Source organism: Microcaecilia unicolor, chromosome 4 (assembly GCF_901765095.1).
Source record: "Microcaecilia unicolor chromosome 4, aMicUni1.1, whole genome shotgun sequence".
Lineage (NCBI taxonomy): Eukaryota > Metazoa > Chordata > Amphibia > Gymnophiona > Siphonopidae > Microcaecilia > Microcaecilia unicolor.
The window spans coordinates 90,414,888-90,433,060 of NC_044034.1; the positions used below are offsets into that span (position 1 = coordinate 90,414,888).

General features: G+C 43.6%; 1 protein-coding gene across 1 annotated transcript in view; it reads left to right on the forward strand.

Annotated features, from left to right (window-relative positions):
• Positions 1 to 18,173, forward strand: part of LOC115469611 (guanylate cyclase soluble subunit beta-2-like) — a 79,374-nt gene that overhangs the window by 46,396 nt on the left and 14,805 nt on the right. Inside the window, exons 10-12 of the mRNA XM_030202406.1 lie at positions 3,378 to 3,526; positions 5,840 to 5,986; positions 13,227 to 13,381. Coding sequence (XP_030058266.1) covers positions 3,378 to 3,526; positions 5,840 to 5,986; positions 13,227 to 13,381 — 451 coding nt within the window. The remainder of the gene's footprint in view (positions 1 to 3,377; positions 3,527 to 5,839; positions 5,987 to 13,226; positions 13,382 to 18,173) is intronic.

Here is an 18,173-nt window from a genome sequence, read left to right on the forward strand (position 1 = left end):
AAAACAAAAAAACACATATAAAAGCCTATTACATTAAAAACATATAAATCTATTTAATAAAACAAGCAAATATTAATATAAAAATGCACCAATAAAGAATAACACATATTAAAAAAACCTTACTCACGTAAATTAAAAAAAATACATTATAATGCTAGTGACATGCACATGAGAGAAGCTTGGTTGGAGCCTGTAAATATTCATGCAAATATTGAAGATTATAATTTACATGCATTCTGGTTAACATCTAGATGTGGGCATTTACACCAGTTATAGGATTGTGCCTTAAATACAAGGTCAGTTACAAAAACCCAAAGTAGCAGTATATTTAAGCAGGGGAAATACTTTTGTGCACGAAAGAGAAGTGCGACTTGGGTATTATATGTGATGATCTTAAGGTGGCCAAACAGGTAGAAAAGGCAATGGTAAAAGCTAGAAGAATGCTTGGATGCATAAGGAGAGGAATGGCCAACAGGAACAGGAGGTGATAATGTCTTTGAGATCTCATTTAGAGTACTGTGTGCAATTCTGGAGAGTGCACCTTCAGAAAGATATAAACAAGATGGAGTCAGTCCAGAGGGTGGGTACTAAAATGGTTAGTGGCCTTCATCATAAAGCCTATGGGGACAGACTTAAAGATCTCAATATGTATTCTTTGGAAGAAAGGCAGGGGAGGAACGATATGATAAAGACATTTAAATACCTCAGTGGCATAAACACACAAGAGGCTAATCTCTTTTAATTGAAAGGAAGATCTGGAATGAGAGGGCAAAGGATGAAGGTGAAAGGGAACAGATTCAGGAGTAACCTAAGGAGATACTTCTTCACAGAAAGGGTGATGGAATCATGGAATAACCTCTCAGTGGAGGTGATGCAGATGTACTGTATTTGAATTTAACAAATCATGGGACAAATACATAGGATCTCTAAGGGAGAGGAAGGGATAGTAGATGGCATGGATAGGCAGATTGGATAGGCCATATTGTCTTTATCTGCCTTTATTCTTCTCTGTTTCTAAACATAAGACCATTTTATGCCACTTGTGCTAATATTTCTTAACAGTAACTACTTGCCTACTTTCCTTTACATAATAAGTTTGAGGTGCTCTGTTATAGAATAACCCCATACTGTTGATAAATCTTAAAATATTTGCAGTTTACAAACCACACTGAAGATGAATTAAGTCTCTGCACAGAACAAGCTTAATGAAGTAAACAAAGGTCCAGGGAGCTTCCCTAGTTCATAACACCTTGCACCGTCTGGATTTGCAGCTTGTTTGCGCTTTTAATTAAGATTTTGACAGATGATGCTAAAATTTAACTGATGCTCTGTTCTTGATTTAACCTCTGGGGGATGGAGGAAATCCATAGTGGAGATGCACCTGAGAGGAGTTCTTGTGCAGCTAGAGATTTTCCATTTCAGACTGTTTGAAGCACCAGAAAGAAATGTGGAGGGGCATTTTCAATATGACGTCTAAATCCGACTTTGGACATTTTGTGGAAAACGTCCAAAAATCCAGTAGTGAACATGGCTATTTTTGAATCTGAAAAAAGTCTGTTTTCTTTTTCATAAATGGCCATTTGCTAGACCTTGTTGTGCTCAGTTCGTCTATCTTTTTGGACTATTAAAAAAAATATCCAATGGAGAAGCACACAAAAACAAGCCATTGGGATGTATTGGGGGGGGGGGGGGGGGGAGCATTCTTAGTAGAATGACCAAACAGATGTCCCAGCAGAGTAGTGGGGCACCCTAGGGGGTGCTGCAGTGAACTTCACATAAAAGGTCCCTGTTACACATCTCACTGTTACCTCCTTATATTGTATGGTGAGCACTCCATAACCCACCAAAAACCTACTGTACCTACATATAGGTGAACCCTATTGTAGTGGTCTACAATTGGGTACAGTAGGTTGTTGGTGGATTTTAGAGGACTCACACTTTCCACCACAAGTGTAAGAATTAGAGTGGGTTATGGGCCTGGGTCGCCTTCTCCACAGTGTACTGCACTGACTACTAGGCTACTCCAGGGACCTGCTTGCTGCTCTAATTGGACTGGCTATAACATCTGAAGCTGTCATACAGCCTGGTATGTACTGTTTCTTTTACATCTTTGGGGGGTGGGAGGGGTCAGTGACCACTGGTGGAGTAAGGGGGGGTCATGGCTTAATCCTTCCAGTGGTCATTTGGGGCACCTTTTTGTGACTTAGTCGTTATTAAAACAGGCCTAGCCCAAAACATCTAGGTTTTAGCCCCGGACATTTTTGCTTTGTTCCATTATGGCAGAAAAATGTGTTAGGAATACCGAAATCCCATCTCCAACACGCCCTCAACACGCCCCCTTGTGATTTGGATGCACTGCAAATGAACTGCATAGAAAATCATCTTAAAAATGGGTTTAAAAATAGCGATTTGGATGTTTTGAGAAAAAAAAGTCTGAATGTGGGGGATTGGGCTAGTATTTTACATCATTTTATAAACTATTTTGCACACATACATCACTTCCTATTCCTCTTTTGTATTTCAGCATTACTAACTACGTTACATTTGATGGATTAGTAAAAGGAAAGATAATTATAACAATAATAATAATTATTATTATAAAACCAGTTATCTCCTGCCTATAGTAACATTGGTAGGAGAGTTATAGTATTAACATACATGGAATCAAGATGTGTGTTGAAGTCAAGAAGCGTTCTTGTGGACTATGGTCTAGTCATGGGAAGGGTAAATTTTAAAGGAATTTGCCCGAGAAACTAAGTGGTTACCTCAGTGTATTCTCTAGGCTGAAATTTGGCCTCCTGTCTGTGACCAAACGCACACATGCTCTTTCACGGCACATGTGCTTTTCCGCAAGGTGCAAAGCCTGTGGGTACTTCTGTGTCTGTGATCAATGCTGACCCAGACTTTTCAAAGGTAAGCTTTGCCAAAAGTCACTTGTAGATGGTGCTACTTGGAGACTATGGAAAACTATTATGGAAAGGATAAGGAGGTTGAAAAGGTGAGAAAATGGAGGATGATGAGGAGAGCTAAAAAAGATAGATGAGGAGGCAGCAAAGAGGGAGGAAGGGAAAAGAAAAATTGGGAGGAAAAGTAGAGAGGAATCTCCCTCATCTCAAATTGATGATTGTGGATGTAGGATGACAGCAAGCACCACAATGACAATGCTGCCCATACCCCTGGTCCCTTCCCACCACATAACCGGGGAGTGCCACGGTGGTCAGAGTAGATATTCAAGAGCAATCTCTGGTTAAGTGCCTCTCCTGCCTGGTTAAACCATGCTGAATAGTATTTCTGTGCAAGAATTACTGTCTTTCCTCCAATGACTGTGAATAATTTTGAGAGACCACATTTATGTATGCATCTGATTTCTCACTCAGGGGAGTTTAAAGCCTGTACCATTCTCTTCAGTGATGTTGTGACATTTACAAACATTTGTGCAGCTTGTGAGCCCATCCAAATAGTGACGATGTTGAATTCCATGTATTCAAAATTTGACCGTCTTACCAGCATTCATGAGGTTTACAAGGTAAGAATATGCAGTTCTGAGTGATACGCAGTGGTGGCCCTACCATTAGGCCACATGAGCCAGGGGCCTCAGGCAGCACTCTTTTGCAGTGGCATCCATACTCATACCTGCTGCTCTCTGGCATCGCCCCAACCCTTCCTTCCCTGAATTTGCCTTCTTATCTTGCTTTCCAAAAGTCAGGGCGGCAACAGTTCCCATATGCTGCCCTGCTGATGATCACTTCTCTCTTATGGCCCGCCTTTCTGATGTACTCTCTGTTTCCTTGGAGGCAGGGCGGGTAGCAGGGCAGAGTATGAGAACTGCTGCTGCCTTGACTTTTGGAGAGCCAGAAAAGAAGGTAAATTTGTGGAAGAAAGGAAGGGAGGAGATATCAGACTGGGGAGTGGGGTGAAGCCAAGACAGCAAACCATCCTCTTGCCTCAGGTGGCAGGCTGTCTTGGGCCACCCCTGGTGATACCTTTCAAAGCCACAAAGGGTGGGGTATAGCAAACCCCAATAATAATAAACTTGAAACTTATCAAAGTGCCCAGACTTTATAGGAGTAATGCTATGAAGATATTTCTGCATATAAGGACTGTTTGATATATGGAATATGCTTTTAAAAAAATTACCCTGTGTTACATGTGTACTGTGTATATATATATATATATGAATGGTATATGCAAGCATTCCTGGGGCATGGTTTTGGTGGATCAGGGGGCAAATGTACATTGGGTATTTTATAAAATATGCAAGTACATGTACAGAATACACTTGCTTCAGAGAAGGGGTAAATAATGTATATACTAGTATTTATGTGCTCCAGGAGCAGGATCTGGGAACCTATTTTATAAAGCCATATATGTTGCCATGTTGTCTTTATAGAGTGTCTTTTGGACATTAGTAGTAAATGTCCATAACTTTTGTCAAATTTGACAACTGCCACCCCCACTTCCGGTTTTCAGCCAATCAGAAGTGAGGCCAGACCCAAGTTACGCCCACTGCTCACCCCTTTGATGATGTCATCTCCCAAACTCCACCCAAGATATGCCCACTCTCCGCCCCCAGGGATGATGTCACCAGATATGACATCTTTACCCTACCTAAAAACTGCCCATTTTACATAACCATGCCCTTTGTCCCATTTTATTTGCATAGCCCCTCCCCAAATCCCACCCCTTTTGCATAGTCCTACCCCAAACCCTGCTCCTTTTGGTGATGTCACAGGAAGTGACATCATAGTCATACCCCTTTTCAAGATGGTGGTCACCACCATATGCATCACGTTACTTCCTATTTGCACTACTAGCCACCATCTTGGATGGGGGTCACCTGATAGGAAGTGACATCCAAAACTTCCGACACTGTCCCCTACAACCTCGGTGGAATTTAGTCGCATGAGGGGTAAAGCAGCCACAGGGAAGGCATTGCGGTGAAGAATGATGCTGGAGAAAGACTTCTGCTTGTGGGGCTTGGGGACCCCCACCAGCCAAGGTATGTGAAGTTGCAGCAGAAGCAGGGAGGTAAGGCAAAATATGCCCCCCCCCCACACTTTGGGCTCCAGCCCTCCAATTTTTGTGGTCTGGCTATGCAGAAGTCCAGGAGGGAGGTGGCAGCAGAGGTCCTGGGGGGGGGGGGGGGCCTGGCCGCAGTGATCTTGGGGAGATGGTGGCCCTGCCCTGGCTCATTCTCTTGGCAGATCTGCTGCCAGGAGCTGTTTCTGACTAGTTAAATTGCTTTGAATATTGACCCCTTTAGTTTTTAAAGAATTACTCGCCTGTCGATCCAAATAGTTTTGTAGTGCTTTCTATCAGAAGAACATTGTGGCCATAAAACTCTAGGAATTACTTACAGAATGAAGAAGAAACCTTAGTAAATATAAACTGAAGCATTAAATTCTTTGTAGTTTGGGATACCTTTAGGGGCCAACATAAGTTTTCCAGTGTTGTCATGTAGCTCTTCACTGCTTATTCCTGGGGCTAAGCAGCATGAAGTCTTGCTACTTTTTAGGATCCTGCCAGGTACTTGTGACCTAGATTGGAAACAGGATACTAGGCTTGATGAACCTTTGGTTTGATTCAGTATGACTACAAAAAAAGTTCTGTCAAATTATTTAGTTGCATGAGATTAAAAGAAAAAGAGCTTATTTTGCTGTAAGAATGTACACTGGCTTATCTATTGGAATCATTCATGGTTCAGTCCCATTTGCTTTTTCCTTTCTTTGAAAGACTCATAATATGCACTGCAGAAGTCATTCTAGGGGTTGTGTGCATACAAGGGAACAATATTAGGAGAAAGAGCTTTCAACTGTAGCATTCTTTTGTATCCTTTCAGGTTGAAACCATAGGTGATGCCTACATGGTTGTAGGAGGGGTGCCGGTACCTGTTGCAAGTCATGCAGAAAGAGTAGCCAATTTTGCCTTGGGTATGAGACTCGCTGCTAGAGAAGTGATGAGCCCTATCACTGGAGAACCCATTCAGGTAAAATCATTTATCAGTCTGATGACAAACCACTGTTGTTGAATGTATTTTCAAAATGTTTTTCTGTGTTCTGGGTACATGGCAAAATATTTTTAAAATTAGGGTCCTATATGTTTATTTAAAAACATATTTGCAAAAATTATACAACAGCAATAATATAGACAGTTTAGCCATTATCAACTTTACTAGTGAAACTATGCAGAATTATTTATCCTTTGAGTAAGGCCATTAACCCAGCTCATGGGGTCATCAAATAATCATAAGATAGTTGAATTATTTGTTGCCTTGATGGAGTAGCTGAAAATGAGACAGTCACAAAAAGTATTTACTGTTGAGAAACAGGATTGTGTCAGGCACATTGTGTTAGCCAAGGAAAACAGAAAAATAGAGAATGTAACACAAGCTTCAACAAAGGAAGGGTTGAACAAAATACCTTTATTGGCACCAAACAGAGACCCAACATGGGACTGTGTTTCGGTGGGAAAACTTGCCTGCCTCAGGGATCAAAGAAAACACTGTTATAAAAACATATATAATAAACATTAGTATTGTGTAAATCTTTTAAAAAGTTTAAACAATATGCGTAAAATAAATACCATGAACAATAATAATATATAACGTGTTGGGTCTCTGTTTGGTGCCAACAAAGATGTTTTGTTCAACCCTCCCAGTGATGAAGCATTCTCTACTTTTCCATTTTCCTTGGACTTAACATCGAGATGTTTTCCTGTTCTTTGTGGATATTGTGTTAGCTTTCATTCTTCATTCAAAAAATACGACAATATGTTGCCAAAGTCAGGATATTTTCTGTGCCAAAGAATTCAGAACTTCAACACACCTCTTATGCTTCAGTCTTGACTGAGACCAGAAAGGTAATAAACATTGTGCCCGGATGTCACTAACAGCATGAATAGTCCATCCAAACTGTTTCAGAGAACATCTAGACTTTGAAAGAATCAGCTCTTTGAGAAATTTCACAAAATGATATCTACCCAAGTGCAGCCTAGTTGCAAACCTTCCATGAAGAACCTATCAACCTCAAGGCACAGTGACCACATCCAAAGGGCAGAGACACTTGAGTTATTGAGACTCATAGTGCAGATGCTTTGGGAGCTCCTGAATATGCCTGAGCAGAGGCTGCCTGCATCAACTCTGGCCAAAGAGCGGATGAAATATAAGCAGGTTAGTGCAGACTGACCTACCAATAAAGGACATGTTCAGATATGCTCCCTGGGTAGAGACATCAGCACAATACCAGTACTTCTTTCATGGAACTGCCTTATGAAGCAAAAGGTTTCTTCAGTGAACATCATTGTGCAATTGACTACACAATCTACTGTGCAACATCTGACTACACCAGTAGGAGGTAATTCTCTACAGATTGCCTAAAGTTAAGTGCCAGGATGATGGGTGCTAAGCACAAATTTTACTCATGTAATTGCCATTCTAGAATACTAGTGTGAGTTCACAGTACCTAAGAAGGATTTATTCTAGCTCAATGGATGGTATAAATGCTTTCGCCTAATTGCTGTCAGTTATTATTCTATAGCCTGCTTGCATAAGTGCTAGGCATGACCCTGACTCACCCATGCTTCTCTCAGGTCCATGTCCCCCTAGCAGTTGCATGCTAAGGATTTGGTGCACTCAATTTGTAGAAAACCAACTAAGGGCAGTTACACACATAACTGCAAATTAATGCCAATTAACACCAATTATAGACAATTATTGGTTGTTAAAGCCAAGTAGCATCTAATATAACAATTAAGTTATGTGCATAATTGGCAGTACTTTATAACTTGCATACAAATTTATAGAGTTTATAGAGTTAGGGGGATCTTGATCATGGTAGCAGATAAATCTTCGTCTTTCACATATTTTCAGCTACCTGAATATTCCCACTGTTTTTTTTGTTTTTTGGAAAAGATGTTTCCAGCCTTTATTAAGGGCTCTATGAGTAATTCCATCTCCAACACGATCAATGGACCTTACTCATTCACAAAATGCAACCTACTCTGATTTGTTTATCTCCTTGCTGTCATCTTCAAATTTGAAACATGAATGTCTTTCCTTCCATTCCTCCATTTTCTCTAGACTCATTTCAGCCTAATGTTCAGGGTCTATTGAATTTTTTCAATATCCAACTACCCTCTATTGAATGTGAAGAGGAGTCGATAAGAATTCCATCTGATCCTTCTTCTTGGTCATCAAAGAATGAGTTTCCGTATGAGGACATTTCGTACTTAAAGTTTGTCCGTAAAGTGGTTAAGGAAGTTCCTCTTTCCCTTCGGCAACAAATGTAATCAAATACAGAGAGACCCCCAAGACAGCTGTGGCTGTAACCATGCATAGCATGCTCAAAGATCAGCAGTTCTGTATGTGGCAGAATCCACTTTCTGTTCAGCCTGTTTCAAAAAGGTTACACTTGAAATATAAAGTCCAACTGCATCCAGATTTTAATAAGGTACAGTTATCCCACTCATCAATAGTAGTGGATCCATGACAAGATTCTCTTTCGATGGATCATCTTAAGAAGTATTTCGATGAGTTATGCTGTCTGCACGAACAGATAGTCACTGGTGCTATATGCATATGATCTTCCACAAGGTATAGATTGTGCCATCTTCTTCTTTCTACACATGCTGAGGAGCAACTTGCTTCCATTCTGGCAGAAGCTGATGAATGTTGTACCCATCTTATTAGAAGAGCTTGCCTTTGAAACCTTGGCCAGATTCCCCGCTATGGTGATCACAGCCAGACAGCTGGCATGATTGCAAGTTTCTGACTTGTGGGAAGATGTTCACTCCAAATTGGCTGATGCTGCTTGTACTGCAGATTCCTTCTTTAGGGAAAGAGAATGGACTTGATATACTGTGTTTCTGTGGTTTTTGCAACAACATTCAAAACGGTTTACATAGTATATACCAGTGTATTTTTTCTAGCGAAAAAGGTGCCGGCACTCAAATGCCAGGCCACCCTTCATGGGTGGGGTGATCACTGATGGACCCACCCCACAATAGCCAGGCTCCCTGCAACCAGTCACAGAATCTATGACAAGGCAGAACTGGTGTGCAGAGCCTGAGCTCTTTCATTAAAAGTTGGGGATCATGGGTCAATTTTAGCAGACAATGGAAAAGGTGCTGGTACTTAGTATTCCCTCAAAAAGAGCCCAGGTATATACAGGTACTTATTTGTAGCTGGGGCAATGGAGGGTTATGTGACTTGCTCAGAGTCACAAGGAGCTGCAATGGGAATTGGACCCAGTTCCACAGGTTCAAAATCTTTTGCACTAACCACTAAGCTACTCCTCCACTATGGACATGATCAAAGACCAGTGATTCACGTTTCAACATTTCTCAACAGTGCAACTTTCTTTATTGGCCACCTCTGCCAGGCACGCTTCTTTCAATCAATACAGAAGCAATCTCAGTAGGCTCAATGTACAGTTGCCCCTAAACAGACACAGAGGGAAAGGGATCAGCTGAAGCAGATGACCTCTCCAGAAATGAACATTCTTTTTGACTATGCTCCTTGCCTCCTGCTCTACAAAACCTTCATCTGGATCCACCTGTGGGAGGCAGAATTCAGTTTTTCTTGTTGACTTGACAAAGCATCACCTTTGACACCTTGGTCTTTTGTCTTGCCAAGGAGGGCTATCATATTCATCAGCCATCCTCTGGATTGGCTTCTTCCACATAACAAATCTCCTTCCAACCAATTTATTGCAGGAAGAAATGTGCCTACTTCTCCAAGCCAGTGGCATAGCCAGACAGGAGATTTAGAGTGAGCCCGAGACCAAAATAGGTAGGCCACAAATTTCATCTCTGCTCCTCCCCCCCCCATCTCAGTGCCTCCCTCCAAGGTAAGCAAGATATCTGTGCTGTTGGGGATCTCCAAGCCCTGCCAGCTGATGACCTCCTCACTGCCAAAGAAAAATTTACATCTTGGCCAGCCTGCAGCATAGGCGAAAACTGAGCTCGAAGCCAAAGCCATAGGAACTGTCCTACCACAAGTACAAAATCGAAGGTTTTATTTGAGATACTTCCTAATTCCAAAAATGATAGGAGGCTTATGCCCTATTCTCAACTTCAGAGAGCTCAACTGCTATCTTTTCAAAGAAATGCTCAAAATGACCACCATGCCCTACATTCTTACCTTGGGACTTAAATTTAGTTTTGCCTCCTTCATGAAGCCTACTTTTGAGTTTCCAGAACAGTGTTGTAATAAGCAGTTTGAACGTTGTTGGCTGATATTTGGGCATCATGCCTCTGACTCAATAAAGATATTAAAAAAAAAAAAAAGAATCAAAGTCACATCTAATCAAATTAGAGCTACTGCAACTGTAGCTTTATTAAAGTCTGACTCGTTGAGTACTATCTGCAAGGCAATTACCTGGTCCTCTCTTCATACCTTCATTTTGCACTGTTGTTTGGTCCAGGTTTCAACTCAGGACAGTGCCTTTAGTTGAGTGATGCTGAGCAGTCTGTCCCTATGAATTACCAATTGTCACGTTTCACTGTGCCAGATGCTAAAAAAGAAACTTAATAAAATTCAATACTGAACAACCTTAAACCTGGGAATTACCCACTCAGTCCTGGTTGTTGACAAAAAAAAGCAATGTTTTTCATAGACAGCAGGATTGATATGTCACACAATCCCTCTCACCAACCTGAGAGTTTTCTCACTGTTTGAACTTTGAACCAACTGAGTAGTGGAGTAGATGGCTGTACATGGGAAAGGCCATACATTATCAGACCTTTACAATGAAAGCAGTTCTGTCCCTGTGCCACCAGATGGCATCACCCACTTGTGTATCTTATCAAAGGGGTCTTTTACTAAGGGTTAGCTCAAGTTTTTTTTTTTTTGTTACATTTGTACCCCACGCTTTCCCGCTCATGGCAGGCTCAATGCGGCTTACATGGGGCAATGGAGGGTTAAGTGACTTGCCCAGCGTCACAAGGAGCTGCCTGTGCCTGAAGTGGGAATTGAACTCAGTTCCTCAGGACCAAAGTCCACCACCCTAACCACTAGGCCTCTCCTCCACTCCTGCAGCAGGTCCCATTTTATTCCTATGAGCGCTGCTGCAGATAACACGAGCTAATCTTTAGTAAAAGACCCCCCCTCCCCCCAATTATGCTGCCTGTAGAAAACATCTGTTACAGGTGAACAACATTGCTATACAGCCTAATTCTATTTATGGTGCTCAAAACTGTATGTCACTAATAGTCAATAAACACTAATTGACATCAATTAAAATTTATGTGCATATTTTTAGGTGTGGATCCTGGCACCAAATGCTATTCTGTAAACGACGCCCAACTCTGAATGCCATTATAAGCCACACTGAGCCTGCAAATAGGTGGGGGAATGTGGGATACCAATGCAATAAATAAAATAAAATAATTTATGCAATAACACGCTGGAGGGCTCTGAATGCAACTAGCATGCAAATGCATGCAAAACAGGGCTAAACATATTCATCCCCAATGATCAGTGACCAGCGCCAAAGATTTGGTCGCTGGCCACGGCAAACCCTATGCCAACTCCGAGCTGGCGTTAGGGTTTGCAGATCATTGGGGAGGAATGATGAGCCCTGTCCAGCATGCATTTGCATGCTAGCAGGCCCCCATTCTCCCCAACAAAGCAAACCTGGACCCCTCCCAGTGCCAGGGGGCTGGAGGTCCGGTGGACCTCCAGTCCCCCCGACGATCCCCCTCCAGGTTCAGGGAGGGCTGGAGATCTGGTGGGTCTCCAGCCCCCCCTAACTCCCCTCAACATTTCCCAAACAGTCCCTGGTGGCCCAGTGGGCATCCAACCCCCCCCCCCCCCCAGCAACAGGGGGGCTTGAGGTCTGTTGGGCCTCCGGTCCCCCCGACGATCCCCCCCAGGTTCAGGGCGGGCTGGAGATCCAGTGGGTCTCCAGCCCCCCTAACCCCCCAGAAAAGGGTCCCTGATGGTCCAGTGATCAATCCGCCCCCCTCCATCCCTACCCCCCACCCCCTACCTTGTGGGTTGGAGGAGGGAGGTAGCATGCCTCCCTCCTCTTCCTTCGACGCCGCAAAATGGCGGCGCCCAGACATGCCCAGTGTATCCTGGGATGCGCTAGGCAGGGCTTCACACCATATAAGGTAGGGGGAGGGGTGGGGTAGGGACCTCCAGCCCCCCTGTTGCTCGGGGAGGGGGTTGGTCGCTCACTGGGCCACCAGGGACTGTTTGGAAAATGTTGAGGGGAGTTAGGGGGGGCTGGAGACCCACTGGATCTCCAGCCCTCCCTGAACCTAGGGGGGGGGGATCGTCGGGGGGACCAGAGGTCCACCGGACCTCCAGCACCTGTTGCTCAAGGCAGGGGTAGTTGGGGCCTGGTGGTCCCATGGACCTCCAGCCCCTGTGTTTAACAGGTTTGGGCTTTTGACAGCCCAGACCTGTCTACCAAGTGCGGGAGGATTGTGGTGAGCGCATGCTCAGGCACAATTCTCCCACAATTCTACCCCACGATCAGAGATAATTGTGTGCTTAAATTTGCATGCAATTATCTCTGATCATAGGACTAATAACGCCCTGCGCTGTTCCAGCGCTATTTTAGAGCGCTGATTGGAACAGCGCGGAGCTTTTGATTATCTGCTTGCTAGTGTGAAATTTTATCAGTGCCAATTTTCTGGCACCATATATAGAATTTTGGTCATAGTGGCCATTCAGAGAGGATATGCAGTATAAGACTATCCCATATCACATATTATATCCATGTTTATAGGGAAAAAATGAACAAGGTGCACAAAAGGCATTTTGGTGAGAAACAATTAAGAGGAGGACAGGACAGCTGCCATAGTACTGCTACTTTAGAAATACTGATCAAAAGACTGCAGAGTCATCTTCATTTCACTTTCCATCAAATAAGATTGAACTGCAAGTATGGAATGCATTTCAAAACTAAGTTGATGAAAAGTTATTTGAGGACTATACGATAGGCTTCTATGAATACATTTCCAGGAGGTAGAAATCTGGTGGACCATAATACCAGCGGAATATTGCATGACGTGGAACAGGTTTTCCTTGATATTTTTTTACTTATATTTTTATTTCTTGCTAGTTCATCTATTAGATGTTGATTATAAAGCAGATAAAAACATATCATTTGTTCCTTTGAAGAAGAAATGCATCTTTTATATTTGGTTTTTGTTTGTTTGTTTTTACTGCATATTGATTTTGAGAATGTGGTGCTTTTATGTTGGTTTTGGACTGACAGATCCGGGTTGGCATGCACACAGGGCCGGTGCTGGCTGGAGTGGTTGGTGACAAGATGCCCAGATACTGCTTGTTTGGAGATACTGTCAACACTGCTTCTCGGATGGAGAGTCATGGGGTTCCTGATAAAATACACCTGAGTCCAACAGCATTTAGGTATCTAGAATATCAAAATATAAAATCAAAGGAATCATCAAGCTGATATTTGAAAGAAGTTTTAGATTCAGCATTATTTTCAGAACTTAAATGGATAGTATCAGTAAAATATCTAACTGAAAGGCCTGATATTATCTGCTTAAGAACCGACTGGGTTTGGGGTTGGCTAAAAAAGTATCCATTTAATGCATAGGCGTAGTTTGACTGTTTCATTTGGGGGGGCAAAGGAAGGGGCGGGGCATATTAGCATATTCATTTGCATATATGTATATGCAAATTATGCTAATATGGAGGAAGGAAGGGAGCAAGAGCTGGCTTTTTTGGGAATAACCAGTGTTCGTTTGCCAATGGATAGCCACTGAATCAGAGAGGCAGCGGGTTTGGCGACAGGCAGTGGTGTGCTGGCAAATGTTTAACAACAGGCTCTCCCCCCAGTCCCCCTCTGCGCCCCCCCCCCAAATTGCAGAGCTGGCTATAGCCGGGGAGAGAGCCTGGGGGGGGGGGGGTATAAATAAGTAAATATAAACTTTTAATGTTGAGCACCTGATTCTCAAAGTGAACATATTGCAAACACTATAATGAAAATAAAATGATTTTTTTCTACCTTTGTTGTCTGGTGACTGTTTTTCTGATCATGCTGGTGCAGTATCTGATTCTGCTGCTATCTGTCCTCTTAAATCCGTTTCCAGGGCTTCCTTTCCATTTATTTCTTTCTTCCTTTCTTCTTCATTTCTGGTCCTCAGCTTCTGCCTATTTTCTTCATCCATGTGCAGTTTTTCTCCTCTCTTCCTTTTCCCTCATCTCATCTCCTTCCTCACTCTTTCCTCCCCTCCATCCATGTCCAGCATTTCTTTTCTCTCCCCTGCCCTCCATCCACCCAGTCCAACAGTGACCCTCCTCTTCCCTGTCCCCATACCCAGTGGCCCTCCTTTCCCCTGCCCTCCATCCACTCAGTCCAGTAGTGACCCTCCTCTCCCCTGCCCCCATGCCCAGTGGCCCTCCTTTCCCCTGCCCTCCATCCACTCAGTCCAGCAGTGACCCTCCTTTCCCCTGCCTTCCATCAACTTAGTCCAGTAGTGACCCTCCTCTGCCCTGCCCCCATGCCCAGTGGTCCTCCTTTCCCCTGCCCTCCATCCACCCAGTCCAGCAGTAACCCTCCTCTCCCCTGCCCCCATACCCAGTGGCCCTCTTTCCCCCTGCCCTCCATCCACTCAGTCCAGCAGTGACCCTCCTCTCCCCTGCCCCCATACCCAGTGGCCCTCCTTTCCCCTGCCCTCCATCCACTTAGTCCAGCAGTGACCCTCCTCTCCCCTGCCCCCATGCCCAGTGGCCCTTCTTTCCCCTGCCCTCCATCCACTTAGGCCAGTAGTGACCCTCCTCTCCCCTGCCCCCATGCCCAGTGGCCCTCCTTTCCCCTGCCCTCCATCCACTTAGTCCAGCAGTGACCCTCCTCTCCCCTCCCTTCATTCCGCCCTCTCCCCGTTCCTTCCCCCCCCCCAGCGAGCCAGTTCTCCTCCCTCCCTCCGGATCCGTCCCTCACCAACGATCTTCGAATTTTTCACCTGCCCGGCCCGCTAGCGCTGACTCTCCACTGCCGGTTCACGCTTCAAAATGGCCGCCGATACTTCTCGCGAGGCCGCCTCTGAAAGTCTCGGCGGCCATTTTTAAAGCGCGAACCAGCAGGGGAGAGAGCGCTAGCGCCTAGCGGGCAGGCAAAGGATTCGAAGATCAGGTCGGTGAGGGACGGATACGGAGGGAGGGAGGAGAACTGGCTCACGGTGGGCGCCAGGAGGGGAGGAGAAGGAACGGGGAGAGGGTGGGGTGAAGGGAGAGCTGCCTGTTGCCGGCCCTGCGTTTGGGGGGGCATTGCCCCCCCTCGCCCCCCCCCCCAGTCTACGCCCATGATTTAATGGCAATATCTAGCTGCTTTGAATATATGAAATAGTTTAAACTCTTGGGATTAAAAAGTTTTAAAAGATCTGTAAATTGTTATTGGTCATATTGGCTAGGGAAACTCATCGCTTATCTCTGTGTGTGGCCAGTAAGGAATAGATCTATTCCTTGGGATCATGCTGGGTACTTGTGACTTGAATTAGCCACTTTCAGACAGGATGCTGGGTTGAACCCTTGGTCTGACCCTGTATGATGCTTCTTTTTTCCTAACATTCAGTAGATTTGATCATGGTAATTTGGCAGCAAGTACTTTTGTCAGCTGTGGCATCCATGAGCAACACAATGGAAAATAATTTCTGAAGAATTTTCTTCATGAATAGCAGATGAGTGGTGAAAATAAAAAGAGGAAGAACAATACATCCAGTTAGTTCACACCACAGAATTCAAGTCGAGCAGTACTATGTTGAGATTTGTCCCATATTTTCTTCAGTGCTCAAAACTGTGGATTTTATGAACTCCTGTTTTTATGCGCATCAATCGTCACTTTATTATGAGTAAGTGGTAAACTAAACCCTCTACCTTTTGTCTTACATTAAATGGTATTTCTGTCCCTCTTCTGTCCAATGTGCAAAGTTTGGGTGTATGGATTGATTCTAATTTGGAAGGCAAATCTCAGATTTGTCCTGTAGTGTCTTCTGTATTCTGTTTTCTACGTCAGAATAGGGTATTTTTCTCTGAGGATGATTTGCAAAAATTGATACATGCTTTTGTTAGATTTAGTCTGGATTAAGGAAGACAGAAAAAAAATACCTAGAAAAGCTAAGAAAAACTGGAAAAGCTGTCAGGAAAGCAAAGATACATATGGAATAAAAGATAGCCAGTACAGTAAAACTGGGGGACAAGACATTTTTTAGATATGTAAGTGATAGGAGAAAGTGCCAAAATGACATAATTAGGCTCAAGAGTGAAGGGGAGGAATACATAGAAGCTGATAAGGAAAAAGCCGAACTGCTTAACAATTATTTCTGTTCTGAGTTCATGGATAAAAGGCCAGGGGTAGGACTTCAGAAAACAAATGCTAATGAGAATAGATGTTTGATAGACCAGGACCGATTCTCAGATGACTGTCTTTCTGAGGAGCTAGCTAAACTAAAAATAGACAAAGTGATGGGGCTTGATGGGATACATCCAAGGGTGCTCAAAGAACTCAGGGAAATTTTGGCTGCTCCATTGTCTGACCTCTTTAATGCTTCCATAGAGTCTGGAGTGGTCCCGGAGGACTGAAGGGCAGATGTGGTCCCTTTGCGCAAGAGTTGAACTAATGAGGAGGTTGGGAATTACATACCTGTTAGTCTGAGTAAACTAATGGAAACGCTTCTAAAGTGGAGCATTGTGAAGTTTCTAGAATCAAATGGACTGCAGGACACGAGACAGCATGGCTTTACTAGAGGCAGGTCTTGTCAGACAAATCTGATTGATTTATTTGACTGGGTGACAAAACAGTTGGATATGTGAGGGGAACTAGATGTGGTATACTTGGATTTTAGCAAAGCCTTTGACACGGTTCTGCACAAGCGACTAATAAATAAACCGAGTGCCCTCGGTATGGGCACTAAAGTGACTGACTGGGTTAAAAACTGGTTACGTGGAAGGAGAAAGAAGGTAGTGGTAAATGGAGTCTGTTATCAGTTGTATACCACAGGGATCGGTCCTTGGGCCGGCTCTTTTTAACATCTTTGTGAGTATTACTGTGGAAAGACTGTCTATTAAAGTTTGTCTCTTTGCTGACAATACCAAACTTTGTAATAAGGTAGACAACCCAGAGGGCATGGGTAGCATGCAAAGGGATCTGGTGAAGCTTGAAGAATGGTCCAGCAATTGGCAACTCAGATTTAATGCTAAAAAATGCAGGGTCATACACTTAGGTTGCAAAAATCCAAGCGAAAGGTGATGAAGTACTTCTATGTACGAAAGAAGAGCGAGACTTGGGGGTTAATATGTCTGATGATCTCAAGGTGGCCAAACAGGTAGAAAAGGTGATGGTCAAAGCCAGAAGAATGCTCAGGTGCATAGGGAGAGGAATGGTTAGCAGGAAAAAAGAGGTGATAGTGCCCTTGTGTAGGTCTTTGGCGAGGACCCATTTAGAATACTGTGTACAATTTTGGAGACCGCACCTACGAAAAGATATAAGCAGGATGGAGTCGGTCCAGAGGGTGGCTACAAAATTGGTCATTGGTCTCTTTCATAAAACGTATGGGGACAGACTTAAGTCTTTCAATATGTATACTTTGGAACAAAGGCAGGCGAGAGGGGATATGATAGAGACATTTACACACCTCTGTGGCATTAATGTACTGGAGGTGAGCCTCTTTCAAATTAAGGAAAACTCTGGAATGAGAGGGCATAGGATGAAGTTAAGAGGTTATAAACTCAGGAGTAATCTAAGGAAATACTTTTTCACAGAAAGGGTGGTGGAAGCATGGAATCGCCTCCCTGTGGAGGTGGTGGAGACAAGGAATGTACCTGAATTTAAGAAAGCGTGGGACACACACGTGGGATCTCTTAAGGAAAGGAGGAGATAGTGCTCCTTAGCAGACTGGATGGGCTATTTGGCTGTTATCTGCCATCATGTTTCTATGTTCTATTGTAATTCTCTCTATTTAGATAAACCAAGTTCTTACAGCCAGACTGCAACTTTGCAAAACACAGATGCAAGGATAATTTTGAAGAAAAACAAGTTTGGTAATGCAACAACTGCTTTTGATAACTTTGCACTTAGCTACCTTGGAAGCTCATGTAGAATTCAAGATTTTGGGGTCCTTTTACTAAGTTGGTCTAAAAGGTGGCTGTGTCTTGACTAGCGTGTGGGTTTCACCGCACACTGAGGCCACTTTTAGCG